Genomic DNA, 24,831 nt, shown 5'->3' with positions numbered 1-24,831 from the left:
CGCCACCTCCAAACGCCTGACGCCACCTCCAAACGCCACCTCCAAACGCCTGACGCCACCTCCAAACGCCACCTCCAAACGCCTGACGCCACCTCCAAACGCCTGATGCCACCTCCAAACGCCACCTCCAAATGCCTGACGCCACCTCCAAACGCCTACTGCCACCTCCAAACGCCTGATGCCACCTCCAAACGCCAGATGCCACCTCCAAACGCCACCTCCAAACGCCTGGCGCCACCTCCAAACGCCTACTGCCACCTCCAAACGCCTGATGCCACCTCCAAACGCCACCTCCAAACGCCTGATGCCACCTCCAAACGCCACCTCCAAACGCCTGACGCCACCTCCAAACGCCTGACGCCACCTCCAAACGCCAACTGCCACCTCCAAACGCCTGATGCCACCTCCAAACGCCACCTCCAAACGCCTGATGCCACCTCCAAACGCCACCTCCAAACGCCTGACGCCACCTCCAAACGCCTACTGCCACCTCCAAACGCCTGATGTCACCTCCAAACGCCACCTCCAAACGCCCGACGCCACCTCCAAACGCCCGACGCCACCTCCAAACGCCTGACGCCACCTCCAAACGCCACCTCCAAACGCCCGACGCCACCTCCAAACGCCTGATGCCACCTCCAAACGCCACCTCCAAACGCCTGACGCCACCTCCAAACGCCTACTGCCACCTCCAAACGCCTGATGCCACCTCCAAACGCCACCTCCAAACGCCTGATGCCACCTCCAAACGCCACCTCCAAACGCCTGACGCCACCTCCAAACGCCTACTGCCACCTCCAAACGCCTGATGCCACCTCCAAACGCCACCTCCAAACGCCCGACGCCACCTCCAAACGCCCGACGCCACCTCCAAACGCCCGACGCCACCTCCAAACGCCTGATGCCACCTCTAAATGCCCGACGCCACCTCCAAACGCCTGAAGCCACCTCCAAACGCCGGACGCCACCTCCAAACGCCCGCCACCACCTCCAAACGCGTGATGCCACCTCCAAACGCCACCTCCAAACGCCTGACGCCACCTCCAAACGCCCGACGCCACCTCCAAACGCCCGACGCCACCTCCAAACGCCTGATGCCACCTCTAAATGCCCGACGCCACCTCCAAGCGCCTGAAGCCACCTCCAAACGCCCGACGCCACCTCCAAACGCCACCTCCAAGCGCCTGAAGCCACCTCCAAACGCCCGCCACCACCTCCAAACGCCTGATGCCATCTCCAAACGCCACCTCCAAATGCCCGACGCCACCTCCAAACGCCTGACGCCACCTCCAAATGCCACCTCCAAACGCCACCTCCAAACGCCTGACGCCACCTCCAAACACCACCTCCAAACGCCTGACGCCACCTCCAAACGCCTGACGCCACCTCCAAACGCCTGATGCCACCTCCAAACGCCTGATGCCACCTCTAAATGCCCGACGCCACCTCCAAACGCCCGCCGCCACCTCCAAACGCCCGCCGCCACCTCCAAACGCCTGATGCCACCTCCAAACGCCCGACGCCACCTCCAAACGCCCGCCACCACCTCCAAACGCGTGACGCCACCTCCAAACGCCCGCCACCACCTCCAAACGCCTGATGCCACCTCCAAAACACACACACACACACCTCAATATTAGCAGCATCTGCTTCCACAGGAGGTGCTACAATAGGTAAGAGGGGGACAGTGGTGGTGTGTGTGTGTGTGTGTGTGTGTGTGTGTGTGTGTGTGTGTGTGTGTGGTAGAGCCACCTCATCAACACACATGACAAGGTCGGCTCTCTGATCGGGTCCTAAGTGCTGAGCCATTCATCACAGCCGGGGAGCTAATGAGGAGAGAGAGCAGGAGAGAGGCCGCTCTCTCTCTCTCTCGTCACCTTTATCATAGAGCTCATCAGCCTCTTCTCTCTCTTCCCCATTCATCTTCTCTCCTTCCCTTCGTGTTCCTCTCCTCCTTTTTTCTCCTGCCTCCCCCCTCCTCAGGATTCTCCCATACTGCCTTCTCCATCTATCTCGATGCTTCTTCTTCTCTTTCCCTCCATCTCCTCCCCTTCTTTCTGACTCATTTCTGCTTTCCTTCTCTTCCCCGCTGTCGGTGCTCCCTCCTCTATCGCTCATCCCTCATCCCTCCCTCTCCTCTCCTGCCCTGTGCCAGTATCCACGCTGCCTCTGAATCTTCATTAGAGTGGGAAATGAAGCTGAAAACGAGGAGGCAGCCTCGATGGGCAAAAGCAGCTGCAGTCACTCTCTCTCTCACACTCACACTATGCTACAGTACATCGCTGCCCAGCCAAAGAGCATTCTGGGTTTTTGCACGATTGGGATACAAGTTAGTATGGAAAAACAAGGGATGCCCCCCCCCCCCTCCTCCTCCTCCTCCTCCTCCTCCACTCCCCTCTCTCCCCCCCTCTCTCTCTCTCTCTGTTGAGAGGAGAGGCACAGGAGGACAAGGAGTTTCAACAGAGGACATGCAGGATTTGGAAGGAATAAATCTGGCCCACACATAGCAAAAGAGCACAGATGTCAAAGTTGGCAATAGTGGAAGGAAGAAACAAAAAAATAAATGAATTGCTAAAACTCTGGGCCAAAATAGTTGGAAGAAGTAGAATGGAGTGGTGGGTAGCCGAGTGGAGCGCAGAAGATGAGGAGCGAAGAGCTGAGGGCCGAGGGAGCTGCAGAGAGGCGCCGCCAGGAGCCAACGGGAAGGAAAAAGGAAAACCGCAAAACGCTAGAAAAGTGAACTTCAGCTCAGGCCTTATATAACGCCGCTGCCGCTACGCATAGCGCCGCTACGCATAGCGCCGCTACGCACAGCAGCCTATGACCAACCCAAAGCAACCATTACAGGGCACATGGAACGGGGACGGCAGGCAGGATTTGTGTTTTGGGAGGCGGTGTCCCGAGACCAGAAGGTCACAAGGTCGATTAAGGAAGGCGTGCGAATTATAAGCCAGGCAATAACGAACGTCTCTGCTGCCCTGACTTCTCAAACAGTTGAACCTGAGCTCTGACCCGCCCTGATGGAAAGAAAAAAAGATGAATCACAGACTGCTCTGCATCTTCAACATGCTAATCTAACATTTAGAAGTCCTGTCGCCGGCTGTTTGAAAACCATATTCTCATCGGACGTGATATCTTTCCAGTATGACCGGGTCAACGTTGCTCTGATCGCCACAGACCTGGTGTGGCCCACTTCATCCACATTGCCGTGCTAATCTCTGATCTGATGGCGCGCAAGCTCCGCACACGTACACAGGCGATTAAGATCAACGCGTTCAGAATTGGAATCAGATTTGTTTATTTGCCAAGTACGTTGCACATACAAGGACTTTGACTCGGTGAAAGGTTGTATTTGTCTCCATGAAACACCAGAGGGTGTACAGACTAATGTACAAAATGTACCAGCGTAACCTGCAAAATCGCACAAAACGACCTCCAAGATCTCAAGGAGAAATGTAATCTGTAAACTCATATCCTGTATTTATAGACCACTTTATTACCGTGACACAAGAACCATGTAAAGAAAAAGAGTAAGCATTATTAAGACACCAAGGTTGAATATTCAGAAAAAATGGACTCCGCTTCAAAATCTATACTCAAATGTAATGTTTTCTTAGCCCATGTATTTCTTCAGCATTTAAAAGTGAATGGGCCTTTTTCGTTTAATCCCTGGACGTGAATATTTGTGACAGTCGCGGCTGGAAAGCAAGCACGGCATTCGCCGCGCTACAGAAATACAGATGTAGCATTAAAGCGCTTTGAGCGGTCGGAAGACTAGAGAGAGTAAAGTGCAAGTCCATTTACCATATTTATAAGCATATTAGTGCCAGCAGGTCTGTTTAAAATACTGCAGGGAAGAATGAAAAGAAAAAGAAACCGCCACAGCCATCTGGCTGGATGAAGAGCTGCAGAAGCCACTTAGTGAGGTTTCTGAGAACTCAGGCTCCTCCAAAAAGACCGGGGAACAAGGCCTCTGACCAAGCCACACCGTCCCATCAAAACACTCAACCTGAGCAGCAGAGCTCGGTTGGCTGCTGAGGGCCGCAGCGGGAGTCAGCGCCAGCCCGAACAAACACCACCACAAGTCTGTGGCCAGGCCCGGATGGTTTTGGTTCCAGTTCTATAGTTGGGGGACAGACGTGTATTTTACTGCACCCCACATTGTGACGACATGCTTACAATGACCATGCTAACATGCGGCTATTTAGCAGGTAATGTTTACCAGGTGTAAAATGGCAATAGCATTGCAGGTGCGGCAATAGAGGGGATCAGCACGGGGTGGGGTGGGGTAGGGGGGTAAAAGTTAGTGCAAGTCCATCTAGTAGAAAACTATAAAGAGCTATTGTTAAAAGAAGCTAAAGGGATCACCGAAGACATTAGGATGCATCCTATGGGCAGCAAAGACATCCGTACGAAATGTCATGCCAATCCATCAATTAGCCGGTGAGACAGCCCACCCTGGACCAGAGCGGTGGACCAAAGAGGTGGACTGAAGCAGTGGACCAAAGCGATGGACCGAAGAGGTGGACCAGAGCAGTGGACCGAAGAGGTGGACCAAAGAGGTGGACCGGAGAGGTGGACCAGAGCAGTGGACCGAAGAGGTGGACCAAAGAGGTGGACCAAAGAGGTGGACCGGAGCGGTGGACCGGAGCGGTGGACCAGAGCGGTGGACTAAAGAGGTGGACTAAATTGGTGCACCAGAGCGGTGGACCGGAGCGGTGGACCGAAGAGGTGGACCAAAGAGGTGGACCGGAGCGGTGGACCGGAGCGGTGGACTAAAGAGGTAGACTAAAGAGGTGGACAAAAGAGGTGGACCGGAGCGGTGGACCAAAGCATTGAACCGAAGATGTGGACTGAAGATGTGGACCAAAGATGTGGACTAGAGAGGTGTACCAAAGCGGTGGACCAGAGAGGTGGACCGAAGCGTTGGACCAGAGAGGTGGACCGAAGCGTTGGACCAGAGAGGTGGACCAGAAAGGTGGACAAAGCGTTGGACAAAGCGTTGGACCAAAGCGTTGGACCGAAAGGTGGACCAAAGAGTTGGACCGAAAGGTGGACCAAAGAGTTGGACCAGAGAGGTTGACCAGAGAGGTTGACCAGAGAGGTGGACCATAGAGGTGGACCAGAGAGGTTGACCAGAGAGGTGGACCATAGAGGTGGACCATAGAGGTGGACCATAGAGGTGGACCGAGAGGTGAACCAGAGAGGTGGACCAAAAAGGTGGACTAGAGAGGTGGACCGAGAGGTTGACCAGAGAGGTGGACCAAAGAGGTGGACCAAAGAGGTGGACCAAAGAGGTGGACTAGAGAGGTTGACCAGAGAGGTGGCCCAGAGGTGGACCAAGAGGTGAACCAGAGAGGTGGACCGAAGAGGTGGACCGAAGAGGTGGACCGAAGAGGTGGACCGAGCGGCCGCCGTCAGCTTCCCTCAGGTGAGCCTGCGTCTCCTTTTAGAACATTAAGCGGTTCATGATGGGTCATCACGAATGCCATTATGCATACAAACCACGCTGTCACTTTCCAGGTTTGAATGATTTCAATTAACAGAAAGGGCGTAGGTAGGACATAAAAATAGAAAAAACAATAGGCTGATGGTGATTAATAATTTAGCTCAGCTCAAATGACTCTGCATAATCAGATCCCCTCAAATCAAATGAGGAGGCATTACCATGATGATTTATTATGAGTGACATTAAACAAGGAATTGACTGCAGAGGCCTGGTGAGAGAAGTGTGCACTGGGATTGTGTGGGTGTCTCCAGCGCCGCAGAGGGAAGGGACACCTCCTTTTGTTTGCTGCTGCTCGTCTTTAAGGGCGCTGGATATTACACCCGCCTGCGTTCCACACAGAAACAAAGACAACCGGACAATAGACGGGAGATAGGGGAGAAGGGAGAGGCCGGATGTGACCCCGCAGAGACTCAGTGTGGTACTGTGGTTCCCAAGCTGAGAGCTCGTGATGTCAGCGGGACGTGGGCGGAGGACAAGAAGGCCAGGGTCCCTCACTTTGTGGCTCTTTGCCTGAGAAATAGAGAGGTGGTTTCTGCATTCCAACGATCACGAAAACAAGATAATAGGGTAAAACAATTATTGGGCTGCTTTGCGTTTCGCAATGATGCTCTTGTTTTGTCTTGGGTCTTACATCCAGCGTACCCCTTTCCTTTACAGCGCTGCACATTTGGTTAAACCCACAAGCTTCTGGGCTTGGAGCAGCCATGCAACCTCTGCCCTAAGGACACTACCGCAGCTTACTAGCCTCTTTTCAGCCGTCTTAACGTGCCTTTTAGAGCGCCTGCATGTTTTAGCCGTGTCCTCTCCGCAGCTCTCCACAGACCCAGACCCTAACTTTGCGATCAAAGTGCACCAGATTGATGCATTTAACATGAAAGTGTTCTTTCCTAAATGGCTGATGTCCAAAGTTAATGAATAATTATGTTAAATAATCCTGAAGTCTATATGGTCTAAATCATCTTGATAGAGATAACTTGGATTTAAAGAGAGCTTCATTACAGGAAATAACTTTATTGATTAAACTTGTGATTGGCCATGTATTGCATTGCTACACACACATGCGCACACACACAGTGTCGTTGCGAGTTCAAAAGGGGTGAGGCTTCTAGACCGCGTTGCCCATCTGAGGTTCAGCTTTTTCCTTTGGCGAGTAAAAACCTGCACAACAAAGCTTGACGAACAAACGAACGCCCACTTGTTCTCTCGGAAGACCCGATGCCTCCAGGCAAATCAGATTAAAAACAAAAGTCCTAACACCAGCTTTGGTTAACACAGGGAACTCGATGCTACTTCAATGGAGCCCCTGCATTTTGGATTTACACTGTGTTTGTGTGATAACATTTGTAACATGCTTAAAGTGCAGTTGGTCGGGTAAATTGGACTTTCCTATTCACAGTGTTAGAGAAGTTTGGATTCAATGATAAATCAATACAACGACCTACGGCTTGAATCAAAATAAATGGAAACATATCTAACAAATTTGAACTACAGAAATCAACCAGACAGGGATGCTGTTTGTCACCAACCCTGTTTGCATACTTTATTGAACCACAGGCCCGAGCCATACGCGAAAATAGGAGAATCCAAGGAGTGACAGTGCGAGGAGTGGAACATAAGGTCGGCCTCTTCGCAGATGACGTCATTGCATTCCTCGAATGACCTAGTGAATCGTTGACTGAATTGTTGGACCTCTTGAACGCATATGGACAGCTATTAGGGTATAAATATAACTAAAACTCAAGTGCTCACTATCAATTATACACCAACAAAGGAGATCAGGGAAAAATACAATTTAAATTGGAATCTAAAGAAAATTAACTATTTAGGGGTAGAAGTGACCAGGAACGTATTAGGACTATATAAGGCAAATTATGATAAAAATAATCGAGAATTATTAAAAGATATACATAGATGGACCACCCTAACGTTGGATTTTAGCTCAAGGATTGAGTTAATAAGAATGAATGTATTACCCAGACTTTTGTATTTGTTCCCAGCGTTACCAATAGAGATACCTCAAACACAATTCATAGCATGGGACAGGATGATATCCAGATTCATTTGGGGGGGAAAAAGGCCAAGATGAGATTCAGAACTCTGCAGCTAAAGAGGGAGAAGGAAGGCCTGAGTCTGCCGAACCTGAAAGAATACTTCCACGCGGCTCAGCTAAGATATGTGCATAGTTGGTGTAAACTGGATTATGAAGCAAAATGGAAAGAAATGGACAAATCATTTGGAACGTGTCCGATACAGAGTATAATCCGAGATAAGGAAACATTTAAGAAGGTTAAAAATCAAATGGATTCAATTACAAAATTTACCTTGGAATTATGGTTCAAATTACTTAGACATAATAAGGTGGAGAAGAACGCAAATTTATTGAAATGGGTGGCTTTTGATAGCAGTTTTAAACCAGCTGGGCACGGTGGGGGATTCAGAAGGTGGGCGGAGAAGTGCATGGTGCACACTGGTGGACAAAGGGAGGATAAGGAGTTTTCAAGACTTGAAAACAAAATATGACCTGGATTGGCAGGAATTCTACAAATACTTACAGATACGGGATTATTATGGGAAACTGATTGAACAGGAGCTCTCTCTAGAAGTGAACAAGGTGGTACAAGTAATGATTGATGCATATAGAGGGAACCGGGTTAGGACTATAATTACATTATATAAGGCATTGATTATTATCAATGCCTTATTGTTGAATAAAAATAAAATGGTAAAAAAAAGTGCAGTTCGTCAGACTCGTGAACCAGGCGACAGGAACATCGTCCTGGAGCTGGAGGACGGCCCGCTCCGCTACCGGGCCGATATGAACGTCCCACAGCAGCCGCTTGGCCTCCCGCAGGCGACCGCTGTGGTCTTTAAACAGTATCGCTGGGAAACGGCATACTACATCATGTGAAGACAGCGCACTAGCTCGTGGGTCGGAAGAGAACTCTGCGTAACACTCCCTGAGACGGCTCAACACAGCTTCAGAGATCTAAGCGACGCTCCTCTGGGTAACATTAACCACTGATTGACTGGTGTGCTACTGGATCACTTTTGATGGTTTGGTTGTCAACAATAACAGAGCGTCCCGCTCGCCTTCTCCTCTGAGGGTGCTGCTGAAGAAGACTGCGTTAAAGAGAACGTCTGATTTAAATCCGCTGTCTCCCAAAGTACATCACACACAAAGTTTTCCACCAGCACTGAAAGACCCGGAGACGACTCTGACCGACTTGGTACAGCCACATCGTTTCAGTTGGGTCCTTTGGCACTAAAGTAAAAGATCTGGGAACTCAGAGTCATCACTACAACAGAGTCTGACGGGGAAAGACGCATCAGCTGTCGGACAATCAATGGGGCCGAAATGTTTACGCTTGTTGGAACAGCCACAACACCTGGAGCAAGGGCTGATGATGACACACACATTGAGTACTAAAGGGAAGAAATGAACTAAACCAAAGGAACACAAAGCTCAAGAGAGAGAACTTTACATCCTGTTGCCTTCTCACCTCAGCACATCCGGCCAATCAGTGACTAGTTTACGTGAAGAAAATACTGTTTTCTGCTTTTATTCCGGAAAAATACATGAATCAAAGTGAAGATTCCTCTATAAATATTCACGTTCGCCTGCAGCCATTTGTAAGTTATTTGATGACATCTGCATATTCCCAAGATCTGTTCATAGTTGATATGGAAGTGTTTCACCATGTAAGAGTAGGTGTGTTTTCTCCGTACTGACAGAAAAGTGGTCTGTTATTGTTTGGCATGCATCTCTACGTGGAGTGTTGGTATGCATGTCAAAAGTTGTCACTGTGCTTGGATGCATCGCTCTGTATCCGCATCCTCAACATCCTACACCAGGCTTCCTTTACACGCATTAAGACAAGCAGTCAGATAAATCTCTCTCTTATCTTGAAAGTGCTTTCAAAAAACAGTCGTGTGCCATAAGTAGGACTGCAGGAGCATAGCAGTAGGAACCAGCATATACCGGTAAAAACAAAAGAGGCGACGCCATCAGTCACTTTTAGATCTCAATGTCACTGTAAGAAGTTGGAGAGCAGTGATCACCAATAGGCACGATGGCTGAAAGCGTCACCTGAAACGGTGCGCACACCCTGTGCACTTCGGCAAAACGAAGCGAGGCGAAAACCACCAGCGCTCAGGTTTTTAACATGCCCTTCAGCGCGATGGAAGCTGACGCTGCAATACCCGGAGCCCGGTCGCCGACTGAAGCTGGTTTGGAGGAAATGACAGGCGTGTAAAAAGGTTACGATAATGACAAGTAAAGGTTAGCGCAATGATATCAAAGTGCGAGGCAGCAGCTGGGTCGTTGCAGTGATTATGGGGGTGTGTCTGTCCGACCCAGACAGAGACACACACACACACACACACACACACACACGTTGGCCGGTGGCCCAGACGGCGTCACACTGTGGGAGGGAAGAGAGGTTAGAGTCTCCGGTGGATCGTGCAGAGGGGGAGGAAGAGATGAAGGAGAGGAGGAAACGAGAGGAGGGGTGAGGAGATGAGGGGTGACTGCTAATGAGAGAGACAGATGAGGCTGGCCAGGGTGGTGCTGAGCCAGATACCACTCTGCTGACCGCACAGAGGTCACAGCGAGGGGAAGTCGAGGGGAGGCCGGGACGGACTGCAGTCTTTTTAGCATCCGACCTCAAAAGCCAACGGCTTCTAAAATAGATGCGTGACAGAAGGAACCGTGCTTCATTTTAAACAGAGTGAATCATCTGAAACTCTGGTTAAATCAGTCCAGCCAGTCGGTGTAAGAAGTGGGCCTGGAGTGCAATATGGTCACATTTTGCAAAAGTATCATCAAATGCAAAATAATATTCATTTAAGAATGTGCCATTTCTCACTGGGTCGTAGATGAGACGCGGGATGGGATCAGGCCAGACCGGGACTGGAGGTCGATGAGAGCGTTATGACTAATGTGAATGTTTCTGGAGACATGAACCTCCTGATGCTGCACGAGCAAGAGCCTCAAACCTGACCCGCAATGTAATCCAGAAGAGCTGCAGAGCCAAGACATTGAGGAGAATTAAACATATGATATCTTTGTCAATTGAATATCTTTGTTTCGTTTTTTTGACGGCTGTTTGGACAAAACATGTCAAGTTATGTGTCTCACCAGTTTCTAAAGGTGGAAATACTTATGGAGAATACACATCAATCTGGCCAGTAAAGACGGACAAACTCTTTCAAGGAACAACTCAGTGCATCACGTTAGCGAGTGTGCGGTCGAGAGAGAGCTTTCCAGGACGCAGGCCGAGCTGCAGCCTCATCCATCCTGCACATTAAAGAGAGAAGGCCTGAAGTTAGCCACAACTCCTGCTACTGATTAGCACTTCTCACAGGCTAAGTTAAAAAGCTACTCTTCACTGATCCTCCTCGCCAGTCTACACAGCCATGGGACGTTGGTTTAATAAGGCAACGGGTGTATCTATGTCACCCGCCTCCAGATCAGCCAATAGAGGACCTAAATTACAACACAGCAGTTTAAACCAGTACAGTGCAGATTTATTATGCCAGATTTAGACCTGAACCTGAATCATTAAAAAAAAGAAAAAAAGTTGTTTGGGGTTCATTTTGACTTAAGTTACAAGTCTCTCATGTTGGGAGTGTAATCCGTGTTCATTTGTTCATGTATGTGCATGTGCGTGGATGGAATGAGGGAGTGCGTGGAGGCAGTCACACTCTGCAGCATGACTCATCCTGCCAGCTCAGAGCAGAGCTCTAACACACACACACACACACACACACACACACACACACACACACACACACACACACACACACACACACACACACAGGATGATGAAAGCTGACATCATCCAGTAGGTTTGGAAGCAGCCTGACATGTGACACCAGAGGAAGGACGACACACTGATGCTTACACTTATCAATCAAAAGCGATCGATCAGCTGACAACATCAGGCTGCGACAGATGAAACTTTTGGTGGCCACGCCCACTTCACCCTCACCTCAAGCTGCTCTCAGCCACAGAGAAGCTCACAGCTTGTGTCTGCCAGCTTGTTTGATCCGAGGAGTTGGGATATTTCATAAGTTATTGATAAGTGACTCAAATGATTTCCAGTGGATGTGGATTGAGAGGGCAGATGGCGATGTCTCGGGATACTGTGCTCATGTATTCATACTCCTATAGAATGGCTGTGAATGGTAAACAGACTTGTGCTGCACTTTTCCTGTCTTCCGACCACTCAAAATCATTTCCCACGACAAGCCTTCATTCAGCCATTCATACGCTGAAGCTTCCAAGCAAAGTGCCGCCTGCCGCCCTTCTGATGCTTCAGACACTGTCGGCACAGCCTCCATGAACATGTACTAGTACACGTGTACTACTAGTACACGTGTACTACTAGTACACGTGTACTAGCTCTTCTGATTGAAGGATGACCCGCTCCTCCACTGAGCCACAGACGGTGCTCCTCTGAGATTTTGCGCTGGTCCTTTTCATTTGTGTGTATTTCTTTTATCTGTGTACCTGATACCATCGAACCAGTTAAACTAGAAATGATTAACATCCCAAAGACAAACAACGCTCCGATTTTATCAGGAAAGCACACGGCTGAATGTTTGAAAATGTGATTTGTTTCAGTTTGTCATCTATCGGTACGTCAAAGAGCCGTCGGCTCAGGCGCCTGGGCTCCACCCGGAGACGCAGCGGGTGGAGCCGTCGTCCTTCAGTCCGATCCGCAGCCTGATGAAGAGCTGCCGAACAAGACCGCCGGTCTCCTGGTGACCTCCTGGTCACCTCCTGGTCGGGAGCACAAGTAGGACTTCACACAGGGTTTCTTTGGTTTGAATGAAAACTGTTTGGTGATGCCTGATAGCCCCGTGTGCTAATTCACAACAAGAGGCATGGAGGGGGGTGTATCACGCTGGGTAAGTCGTCATCAAGGCAAATTTCTAAGCCTTTTCCACACGTTTGTAACGCTATTAAGAAGGAAACATAAGAAGAAACTTGGAGGTGGAGGAGGAACGACAGCTTGTTGTTGTTGTTGTTGCCAAGAGGACCCTTGAGACCAACATGGAAAAGCTGATCACATCACTAGTCAAAGATCTGCACCCTCCATGCATCCCAAAAAACAAATAAAACTTCAGACTGATGGCAGCCACTGAGGGAGAGGAGCATCGAGATGAAACTCAGGGGTCTTCCATCTTCATCAGAGCCGTGACTCCTCACTCAAACACAACAACACCACAATCGGACGTATGGAGCGATCTGAAACCCACAGAAGCTCTGCACTCCACAAGCCAGATGTGAGCGTGTGCAACCTCGGCCTCCCTCGGCCTCCCCCGGCCTCCCTCGGCCTCCCCCGGCCTCCCCCGGCCTCCCCCGGCCTCCCCCGGCCTCTCCCGGCTGCTGTGGCTCTCCGTCTCCACTCGTGATTCCTTGACATCCCTCCTGTAAGCCGCGAGCTCTCTGTCTCTCCTTTCCTGCTGCCTCTTGCTCCAGGAAGCCACCCACACCCTGACACACACACACACACACACACACACAGTATAGTGCAGTGACTGCAAGCTGAACGTACCAGCTTCTGTGTGTGTGTGTGAGTGTGTGTGTGTGTAGACCAAGTCCAGAAGGCCCTTGAAATATGCACAGCAGTCCTATGCATAATACATGGGCACAGCAGGAGAAAAGAACTTTTGAGCCAAGTGGATCTCTTCCTCCTCCTCTTCCTCCTCCTCCTCCCATCATAGTGTGCATATGTTTTAAACAACAACTGTCTCTCAGGGTCATTTGTGGGTCCAAAGTTATGATGGACTGGAGGGAGACGATAGAGTGAGAGATGATGATAGATAGATAGATAGATAGATAGATAGATAGATAGATAGATAGATAGATAGATAGATAGATAGATAGATAGATAGATAAATAGATAGTAGAAGAAGCTGGTTGTAAACTCATGTCGATCCAGTGAGAACTGTTTTTTCAGAATAAAAGCGCAGCATCACGGTAAGGCAAAACAAAAGAAGTCTGTCCTCCGAAAGGTTTCAGAGAGAGAGAAAGAGAGAGAGAGAGAGAGAGAGAGAGAGAGAGAGAGAGAGAGAGAGAGATGATATAAAAAGAGATAAAGAGATGATATAAAAAGAGATAATAGAGAGAGATATATGACAGAGAGAGATGATAGAGAGAGAGAGATGACAGATCCGCTGAGGGTTAGGGTTAGGGCTGAGGGCTCCGGGCCTCCGCTGAGGGCTCCGGGCCTCCGCTGAGGGCTCGACAGGAAGTGAAGGAGGGACTTACGATGAGACGCTTGAGGCCCGTGAAGGACGGTTCCACTGAGCCGGCGGTGAGGACCTGCCGCTTCATCGCCGCCGGCTCCCCCAGGAAACGAAGCATCAGGTCTTTTACAGCGTCACCCTGCAGCCAAAACACACACACACACACACACACACACACACACACACACACACACACAAAATTAACATCATGCTAAAGCGCTCAATAGAGAGTTGTTTTTGTCTGAAAGCTAGAGGGAACTAAAGCGGTACCCACAAGTCTCCTCTTTACATACATGACCACGCTATGCTCGTACTATTGGTTAAAAACGTGTGGTCTCACAAGCCGAGTAGTACTATGATGAGTAAAATGAACTTCTGGTGTTAACACTGTGAGTGTGAACTTTCTCAAGACATATGTTTTATGATAAGCATTTTACAGCCCAGGTGCTCGTCCTACCTGAAGGTTGTCGAACTTGAGTCCGGGCATGGTGAGTCTGTTGGTCTCTATGAAGGACGGGCTGTACTGCTGGGTGGCCACAGAGATCAACACCTTCCTGGTCTCCTCGGACGGCAGCCAGGCATCATGGCGCCTGTCCACCTCGCTCAGGCTGAGCGCCGTCGCAAATGGGTCATCGCTGCCCGAGAACGCGGCCTGCAGCTGGTTGAAGGGCGCCGGCTGAGTGGCTGGGGGGGTGGCGGCTTGAGTTGGAGCTGGGGATGCTTGGGGTGGAGGAGGTTGGGCCTTGGCGGTGGACTCCGCAGGGGCAGGGCCAAACACTGAACTCGGGGTGGGGGCACCAGAGTCCAGAGGTCCTCCAGGGGTAGAGATGGAGGAAGAGGTGGAGGAGAGCTGCCGCTCAGGGGTGTGTACTATGGTCGCTGGGCTGGGGCCAGGAGGGATCTCAGCATTCGGGTTTGAAACAGAGATGAAGGAGGAGGGGACCGTAAAGGAGTCAAAGAAGTCGGAGGCTGGGTTGACCTGTCCATTGTCCGTGAAGAACTTACTGAGGCTGGGGCTGGGCTGGCACACGAGTGGGGCCGTCAGCTTGCTGGGGGTCACGGCCTCACTGCTTCCTCCACCACTTCCCATGCTGAAGCTGGGGGACTTGATGAGGGTGGGCTGGAAGCCATCTGGCACAAGAGACTTCGGCTGGTTGCCGTGGCTGAATATGGTGCACACCGGCACAGGCTCATCTTTCGGGCTCGTCCCTTTAGCTTCTTGTGGTGCTGGATCCCCACTGTTCAGATCACACGGACTCTCTGTGTCACCTTGGGGAGAAACACAGGCGATGACTTGCACTTGTGTGACTGCTTGCTCCTTTGTGTCCTCATCTGCTTCCTCCAGAGAACCACCTGGCTCCTGTTCCTCCAGGGAATATCTGATCTCAGTAGTATTCTGTCCGATTTCACTTTGTTCTTGTTTGTCGTCTGATGCCTCCACTGCAGCCTCTTCCTCTTCCACTCCATCCAGAAAGGAGTCCATGGGAGCCACGTCTTCCTCCTCGCTGTTATTAGGAGAGTCAGAAATCATGACGCTCTCCATCATCTGGTCGTTGAGCTTGTCCATCAGGCTCTCTGAAGGTGTGGCGCTGCTGTCCTCCGGGGGGGTCACAAGCTCCCCGCCCAGGTCGATGCTGTCTACCTGGGGGACGAGGTCTCTGGAGGGCGTCTGGCTGCTGGTCGGCGGTGGAGGGGCTTCCGTGGTGACATCTTCCACTGTGATGTCCAACGTGACCGGCCGCAGAGCAGGAGCCTCCCCGCCGTCCATCGTACTGCTCCTGACAAGTCAACACACGGATAAATGACTTATGGCTTGCTAACCTCAAGGCTACATTAGCCGACCGGCTACTGCACGGTCATTTAGCCGAGCAGCTGGTGAACAGGTGAAATAAATGCTTGACTAATGGCCACCCACACACTTTATAAAGAGCGAACCGTAACACCGTTGTATAAATATTACCACGCAAGGACAGACGCCAAATTACAAACACAAACACGGCAATGTTTCTCACCTTATTGCGCTGACAGATAGCACCCTAGTGCGCATGCGCAGCTCCAAAGGAACCCTCCGTGTACGGTGGTCCAGAGCGGACAAATCTCATGCCATCGTTTCATGTTTGTATTCTTGACTGCGTTTACGTAACTTTATAAACGTACACGACTTTGCACGTCGGCCATTACGTGTTTTTTCCACACACTTCTTTTTTACCCAAGGGTTTAAATCGCGGAAGTGCACCTACAGTCTGTGACTGTGTTGTGTTGGTTTTGAACAATACGTAGTACAGTTGCAGCATTTGTGTACTGTTCTCCTTACTACGAGACGACGTTTAAAAGAAACAAAAAAGATTAGTAAGCTCACCCTCTGGCAACATACTGAGACATGGAGGACGACGCTCCCGTCATTTATGGTCTCGAGTTCCAGGTAACCGTCCTCACCATTCATCACTATTCACCTGAGTGCCAGCTCTCTTCTGGTTCACGTATTCCTACATGCTAGTCTAAACGCAACTCTGTTATTCTGCTATTCTTCATTTAAACGTGTTTATGTGAACTGACTGTCGTGTCATTGTGCGTTTACTTTGCAGGCACGAGCACTTACTGCCCAGACAGCTGAGACTGATGCCATCCGTTTCCTTGTGGGCACACAGTCCCTGAAGTTTGACAACCAGGTAAGAAACCCCGCGCATGGCCCATTACGTAATCACCTGACTGCAGCAGGCACCCTCTATTTCTACTATTACTCGTGAATTCACAGTGATTCACATTTCTTTAAATTATTTGTGTCTTTTGATGACAATGATAAAGACAAAGCGTTGTGGGAGTATCATACCGTCTACTCCTGCATGACCCTTTCTTCTGTGGGGATGCACAACGCTGCATCTCCTTTGCTCATCTCATAGCTAATCCAACAACTCACAACGCCATACAGTATCGAAAAACAATCATACACGCAGGTTGAAGGTATTATATGCAACAATTCCTAAGAAATAATGTACAGACTGATACAAAGATAATCCCCTCTCAATCATCACTTAGGACCCACAAGAAATGTTTGTGTCCGAAGAAGCAGAAACCCTGACCTGGCTTCTTCTTCTTCTTCTTCTTCTTCTTCTTCTTCTTCTTCTTCTTCTTCTTCTTCTTCTTCTTGCACTTGTTCTTCTTCTTGCACTTCTTCTTCTTCTTCTTCTTCTTCTTCTTCTTCTTCTTCTTCTTCTTGATGTTTAACAGTGGTTGGCATCTATACATTTGGTCCCTGCCCTCTGTCTGTGTTTATGTTGCTGTGATCGGGACGTTTACGGGCGTCAGCAGAGAGCCTCTGGACCCCACATGGGTCTGTAACCCCCCCACCCAATACCAGTGTCGGCTCACATCGTGTCCTCACGGCGTGTCCTCACGGCGTGTCCCCACGGCGTGTCCCCACGGTCCCCATGTGAGCCGACGTGAGGACACGCCGAGAGGACACGCCGTGAGGACACGACGTGAGAACACAACGTGAGCCGACAACAGGACACCCCGTGAGGACACGATGTGAGCCGACGTCAGGACACGCCGTGAGGACACACCGTGAGAACACGCCGTGAGGACACGACGTGAGGACACGGCGTGAGCCGCCGTGAGGACACGACGTGAGCCACCGTGAGGACACGACGTGAGCCGCCGTGAGGACACGCCGCGAGGACACGCCGTGGGGACACGCCGTGAGGACACGCCGTGGGGACACGCCGTGAGGACACGCCGTGGGGACACGACGTGAGCCGACGTGAGGACACGCCGAGAGGACACGCCGAGAGGACACGACGTGAGGACATGACGTGAGCCGACAACAGGACACGCCGTGAGGACACGCCGTGAGGACACGCCGTGAGGACACGATGTGAGCCGACGTCAGGACACGCTGTGAGGACACGCTGTGAGAACACGCCGTGAGGACACGACGTGAGGACACGGCGTGAGCCGCCGTGAGGACACGACGTGAGCCACCGTGAGGACACGACGTGAGCCGCCGTGAGGACACGCCGCGAGGACACGCCGTGGGGACACGCCGTGAGGACACGCCGTGGGGACACGCCGTGAGGACACGCCGTGGGGACACGCCGTGAGGACACGCCGTGGGGACACGACGTGAGCCGACGTGAGGACACGCCGAGAGGACACGCCGAGAGGACACGACGTGAGGACATGACGTGAGCCGACAACAGGACACGCCGTGAGGACACGCCGTGAGGACACGCCGTGAGGACACGATGTGAGCCGACGTCAGGACACGCTGTGAGGACACGCTGTGAGCCGACGAGAGGACACGCCGTGCGGACACGCCGTGGGGACACGCCGTGGGGACACGCCGTGGGGACACGCCGTGAGGACACGCCGTGAGGACACGATGTGAGCTGACGTCAGGACACGCCGCGAGGACACGACGTGAGCCGACGTGAGGACACGCCGAGAGGACACGCCGAGAGGACACGCCGAGAGGACACGCCGAGAGGACACGCCGTGAGGACACGACGTGAGAACACGACGTGAGCCGACAACAGGACATGCCGTGAGGACACGATGTGAGCCGACGTCAGGACACGCCGTGAGGACACGCCGTGAGGACACGCCGTGAGAACCCGCCGTGAGGACACGACGTGAGGACACGACGTGAGCCGCCGTGAGGACACGCCGTGAGGACACGCCGTGGGGACACGCCGTGGGGACACGCCGTGGGGACACGCCGTGGGGACACGCCGTGGGGACACGACGTGAGCCGACGTGAGGACACGCCGAGAGGACACGACGTGAGGACATGACGTGAGCCGACAACAGGACACGCCGTGAGGACACGATGTGAGCCGACGTCAGGACACGCTGTGAGGACACGACGTGAGGACACGACGTGAGGACACGACGTGAGGACACGACGTGAGGACACAACGTGAGCTGACGAGAGGACACGCCGTGAGGACACGCCGTGAGGACACGCCGAGAGGACACGCCGAGAGGACACGCCGAGAGGCCACGACGTGAGAACACGACGTGAGCCGACAACAGGACATGCCGTGAGGACACGATGTGAGCCGACGTCAGGACACGCCGTGAGGACACGCCGTGAGGACACGACGTGAGGACACGACGTGAGGACACGACGTGAGCCGCCGTGGGGACACGCCGTGGGGACACGCCGTGGGGACACGCCGTGGGGACACGCCGTGAGGACACGCCGTGGGGACACGCCGTGGGGACACGACGTGGGGACACGACGTGAGCCGACGTGAGGACACGCCGAGAGGACACGACGTGAGGACATGACGTGAGCCGACAACAGGACACGCCGTGAGGACACGATGTGAGCCGACGTCAGGACACGCTGTGAGGACACGACGTGAGGACACGACGTGAGGACACGACGTGAGGACACGACGTGAGGACACAACGTGAGCTGACGAGAGGACACGCCGTGAGGACACGCCGTGAGGACACGCCGAGAGGACACGCCGAGAGGACACGCCGAGAGGACACGCCGAGAGGCCACGACGTGAGAACACGACGTGAGCCGACAACAGGACATGCCGTGAGGACACGATGTGAGCCGACGTCAGGACACGCCGTGAGGACACGCCGTGAGGACACGCCGTGAGGACACGCCGTGAGGACACGACGTGAGCCGCCGTGGGGACACGCCGTGGGGACACGCCGTGGGGACACGCCGTGGGGACACGCCGTGAGGACACGCCGTGGGGACACGCCGTGGGGACACGACGTGGGGACACGACGTGAGCCGACGTGAGGACACGCCGAGAGGACACGCCGAGAGGACACGCCGAGAGGACACGACGTGAGGACATGACGTAAGCCGACAACAGGACACGCCGTGAGGACACGATGTGAGCCGACGTCAGGACACGCTGTGAGGACACGCTGTGAGCCGCCGAGAGGACACGCCGAGAGGACACGCCGAGAGGACACGCCGAGAGGACACGCCGTGGGGACACGCCGTGGGGACACGCCGTGGGGACACGACGTGGGGACACGCCGTGTTGACACGCCGTGAGCACACGATGTGAGCCGACGTCAGGACACACCGCGAGGACACGACGTGAGCCGACGTGAGGAGACGCCGAGAGGACACGCCGTGGAGACACGACGTGCGCCGACGTGAGGACACGCCGAGAGGACACGACGTGACACGCCGAGAGGACACGCCGTGAGGACACGACGTGAGGACATGACGTGAGCCGACAACAGGACACGCCGTGAGGACACGCCGCGAGGACATGACGTGAGCCGACAACAGGACACGCCGTGAGGACACACCGTGAGGACACGACGTGACACGCCGAGAGGACACGCCGTGAGGACACGACGTGAGGACATGACGTGAGCCGACAACAGGACACGCCGTGGGGACACGCCGTGGGGACACGCCGTGAGGACATGACGTGAGGACATGACGTGAGGACACGACGTGAGCCGACGTCAGGACACGGCGTGAGGACACGGCGTGAGGACACGGCGTGAGGACACGGCGTGAGGACACGGCGTGAGGACACGGCGTGAGGACATGACATGAGCCGACAACAGGACACGGCGTGAGGACACGGCGTGAGGACACGGCGTGAGCCGACAACAGGACACGAAGTGAGGACATGACGTGAGCCGACGTCAGGACACGCTGTGGGGACACGCTGTGAGGACACGACGTGAGGACACGATGTGAGCCGCCATGAGGACACGCCGTGAGGACACGCCGTGAGGACACGCCGTGAAGACACGACGCGAGGACACGACGCGAGGACACGACGTGAGGACACGCCGTGAGCCGACGTGAGGACACAGCGTGAGCCGACGTGAGGACACAGCGTGAGTACACGACGTGAGGACACGACGTGAGCCGACGACGTGAGGACACGACGTGAGCCGACGTGAGGACACGACGTGAGCCGACGTGAGGACACGCCGCGAGGGCACGCCGCGAGGGCACGCCGCGAGGGCACGCCGCGAGGGCACGCCGCGAGGACACGACGCGAGGACACGACGCGAGGACAGGACACGCCGCGAGAACAGGACACGCCGTGGGGACACGACGTGAGGACACGACGTGAGGACACGACGTGAGCCGACCCGAGGACACGACGTGAGGACACGACGTGAGGACACGACGTGAGCCGACCCGAGGACACGCCGTGAGGACACGCCGTGAGGACACGACGTGAGCCGATGTGAGGACACGACGTGAGGACACGACGTGAGGACACGACGTGAGCCGACGTGAGGACACGACGTGAGGACACGACGTGAGGACACGACGTGAGGACACGACGTGAGGACACGACGTGAGGACACGACGTCAGGACACGACGTCAGGACACGACGTCAGGACACGACGTGAGCCGATCCGAGGACACGACGTGAGGACACGACGTGAGCCGACGTGAGGACACGACGTGAGCCGACCCGAGGACACGCCGTGAGGACACGCTGTGAGGACACGACGTGAGCCGACGTGACGACACGACGTGAGGACACGACGTGAGCCGACCCGAGGACACGACGTGAGCCGACCCGAGGACACGACGTGAGCCGACCCGAGGACACGCCGTGAGGACACGACGTGAGGACACGACGTGAGCCGCCGTGAGGACACGCCGTGAGGACACGCCGTGAGGACACGCCGTGAGGACACGCCGTGAGGACACGCCGTGAGGACACGACGTCAGGACACGACGTCAGGACACGACGTGAGGACACGACGTGAGCCGCCGTGGGGACACGCCGTGGGGACACGCCGTGGGGACACGCCGTGGGGACACGCCGTGGGGACACGCCGTGGGGACACGACGTGAGCCGACGTGAGGACACGCCGAGAGGACACGCCGTGAGGACACGCCGAGAGGACACGCCGAGAGGACACGACGCGAGGACACGACGCGAGGACACGACGCGAGGACACGACGCGAGGACACGACGCGAGGACACGCCGTGAGCCGACGCCGTGAGGACACGCCGTGAGCCGACGTGAGGACACAGCGTGAGTACACGACGTGAGGACGACGTGAGCCGACGACGTGAGCCGACCCGAGGACACGCCGCGAGGGCACGCCGCGAGGGCACGACGCGAGGACACGACGCGAGGACAGGACACGCCGCGAGAACAGGACACGCCGTGGGGACACGACGTGAGGACACGACGTGAGGACACGACGTGAGCCGACCCGAGGACACGACGTGAGGACACGACGTGAGCCGACCCGAGGACACGCCGTGAGGACACGCTGTGAGGACACGACGTGAGCCGATGTGAGGACACGACGTGAGGACACGACGTGAGGACACGACGTGAGGACACGACGTCAGGACACGACGTCAGGACACGACGTCAGGACACGACGTCAGGACACGACGTCAGGACACGACGTGAGCCGATCCGAGGACACGCCGAGAGGACACGCCGTGGGGACACGCCGTGGGGACACGCCGTGTTGACACGCCGTGAGCACACGATGTGAGCCGACGTCAGGACACGCCGCGAGGACACGCCGCGAGGACACGACGCGAGGACACGACGTGAGGACATGACGTAAGCCGACAACAGGACACGCCGTGAGGACACGATGTGAGCCGACGTCAGGACACGCTGTGAGGACACGCTGTGAGCCACCGAGAGGACACGCCGAGAGGACACGCCGTGGGGACACGCCGTGGGGACACGCCGTGTTGACACGCCGTGAGCACACGATGTGAGCCGACGTCAGGACACGCTGCGAGGACACGACGTGAGCCGACGTGAGGACACGCCGAGAGGACACGCCGTGGAGACACGACGTGCGCCGACGTGAGGACACGCCGAGAGGACACGACGTGACACGCCGAGAGGACACGCCGTGAGGACATGACGTGAGGACATGACGTGAGCCGACAACAGGACACGCCGTGAGGACACGCCGCGAGGACATGACGTGAGGACATGACGTGAGCCGACAACAGGACACGCCGTGAGGACACACCGTGAGGACACGACGTGACACGCCGAGAGGACACGCCGTGAGGACACGACGTGAGGACATGACGTGAGCCGACAACAGGACACGCCGTGGGGACACGCCGTGGGGACACGCCGTGAGGACATGACGTGAGGACACGCCGTGAGGACATGACGTGAGGACACGACGTGAGCCGACGTCAGGACACGGCGTGAGGACACGGCGTGAGGACATGACGTGAGCCGACAACAGGACACGGCGTGAGGACACGGCGTGAGGACATGACGTGAGCCGACAACAGGACACGGCGTGAGGACACGGCGTGAGGACACGGCGTGAGGACACGGCGTGAGGACACGGCGTGAGGACATGACGTGAGCCGACAACAGGACACGAAGTGAGGACATGACGTGAGTCGACGTCAGGACACGCTGTGGGGACACGCTGTGAGGACACGACGTGAGGACACGATGTGAGCCGCCGTGAGGACACGCCGCGAGGACACGCCGCGAGGACACGCCGCGAGGACACGCCGCGAGGACACGCCGTGAGCCGACGCCGTGAGGACACGCCGTGAGCCGACGTGAGGACACAGCGTGAGTACACGACGTGAGGACGACGTGAGCCGACGACGTGAGGACACGACGTGAGCCGACGTGAGGACACGCCGCGAGGGCACGCCGCGAGGGCACGCCGCGAGGGCACGACGCGAGGACACGACGCGAGGACAGGACACGCCGCGAGAACAGGACACGCCGTGGGGACACGACGTGGGGACACGACGTGAGGACACGACGTGAGCCGACCCGAGGACACGACGTGAGGACACGACGTGAGCCGACCCGAGGACACGCCGTGAGGACACGCTGTGAGGACACGACGTGAGCCGACGTGAGGACACGACGTGAGGACACGACGTGAGGACACGACGTGAGGACACGACGTCAGGACACGACGTCAGGACACGACGTCAGGACACGACGTGAGCCGATCCGAGGACACGACGTGAGGACACGACGTGAGCCGACCCGAGGACACGCCGTGAGGACACGACGTGAGCCGACGTGACGACACGACGTGAGGACACGACGTGAGCCGACCCGAGGACACGACGTGAGCCGACCCGAGGACACGCCGTGAGGACACGACGTGAGGACACGACGTGAGCCGCCGTGAGGACACGACGTGAGGACACGCCGTGAGGACACGACGTCAGGACACGACGTGAGCCGATCCGAGGACACGCCGTGAGGACACGACGTGAGGACACGACGTGAGCCGACGTGACGACACGACGTGAGGACACGACGTGAGGACACGACGTGAGGACACAACGTGAGCCGACGCCGTGAGGACACGCTGTGAGGACACGCTGTGAGGACACGCCGTGAGGACACGACGTGAGGACACGCCGTGAGCCGACACGAGGACACGACATGTCGACATGAACCAGGATCCAACGGTCGATTTCAGTCAGGACGAGGGATGGGCATAATCAATCGACGATCAATTAATTGATCGTTAAGAATTTCGTCTGTGACATGATGTTTTCATTGATAAAGTGTGATGCTGTGTGAGTAGATTACATGTAAAGTCAATGCACCGACACCAATGGTTGCGACCGGGCGGTGCAAATGACGCGAAGAAGCGTTGCCAATATTCGCCCTTTCACTGTTTCGCCAGAGTTGAAATGTTTCAACTTTGGGACGGACACTGAGTTGCCAAAGCGTGGAGAAGTGACGAGGTGTCAGTGTTGCAGACTGCTGATGGAGAAGTATCGTACAAAGGCTCAACATGGTTGTGTTTGGAGGATAATTATCCTGCATCTGGCAACCCTGAGATCGGTCGACCAATGACAGCTCTCTCTACCGTCAGAGCTCGCTCAAGAAGATGAACGTAAGATACCGTTCACAAACTTGTTAGAGCGTAATAACTAGTTAGTGAAAGACTCAGAGAAACACAAATATCACAGGAGGTAAAGTCCCTGACTTTTTGAATCCCTGCTGGACGCATTTTTAGGTCTGGAAAAGAGGACATGTTCGGGAAAAAGAGGACGTCTGCTGACCCAGGTAACGGGGCTCCAGCCACGCCCCCTTTGTTAAT

The 24,831-nt window shown here is 54.6% G+C and overlaps 2 protein-coding genes across 5 annotated transcripts in view; one reads left to right on the top strand and one right to left on the bottom strand.

The window, feature by feature from the left end:
* Positions 1-15,854, bottom strand: part of trappc12 (trafficking protein particle complex subunit 12) — a 33,739-nt gene extending 17,885 nt beyond the window's left edge. Inside the window, exons 1-3 of the mRNA XM_068601594.1 lie at positions 15,778-15,854; positions 14,223-15,543; positions 13,788-13,904 (exon numbers count right to left, since the gene is read on the bottom strand). Coding sequence (XP_068457695.1) covers positions 13,788-13,904; positions 14,223-15,543; positions 15,778-15,812 — 1,473 coding nt within the window. The 5' untranslated portion in view covers positions 15,813-15,854. The remainder of the gene's footprint in view (positions 1-13,787; positions 13,905-14,222; positions 15,544-15,777) is intronic.
* Positions 15,855-15,992: 138 nt separating this feature from the next.
* Positions 15,993-24,831, top strand: part of eipr1 (EARP complex and GARP complex interacting protein 1) — an 85,210-nt gene continuing 76,371 nt past the window's right edge. For all 4 annotated transcript variants that reach the window (XR_011080052.1, XR_011080051.1, XM_068601607.1 and 1 more), the window contains exons 1-2: positions 15,993-16,187; positions 16,351-16,434. Coding sequence is in view for 2 of the 4 variants with exons in the window: in XM_068601607.1 (XP_068457708.1) it covers positions 16,146-16,187; positions 16,351-16,434 (126 nt within the window). In the remaining 2 variants the exon portion in view is untranslated. The remainder of the gene's footprint in view (positions 16,188-16,350; positions 16,435-24,831) is intronic.

The sequence above is a fragment of the Clinocottus analis genome, unplaced genomic scaffold (assembly GCF_023055335.1).
Source record: "Clinocottus analis isolate CAN_PGR_092001 unplaced genomic scaffold, fCliAna1.0.p SCAF_52, whole genome shotgun sequence".
NCBI lineage: Eukaryota > Metazoa > Chordata > Actinopteri > Perciformes > Cottidae > Clinocottus > Clinocottus analis.
Note: the sequence above shows the minus strand (reverse complement) of the source record. Positions and strands in the feature narration are given on the sequence as shown.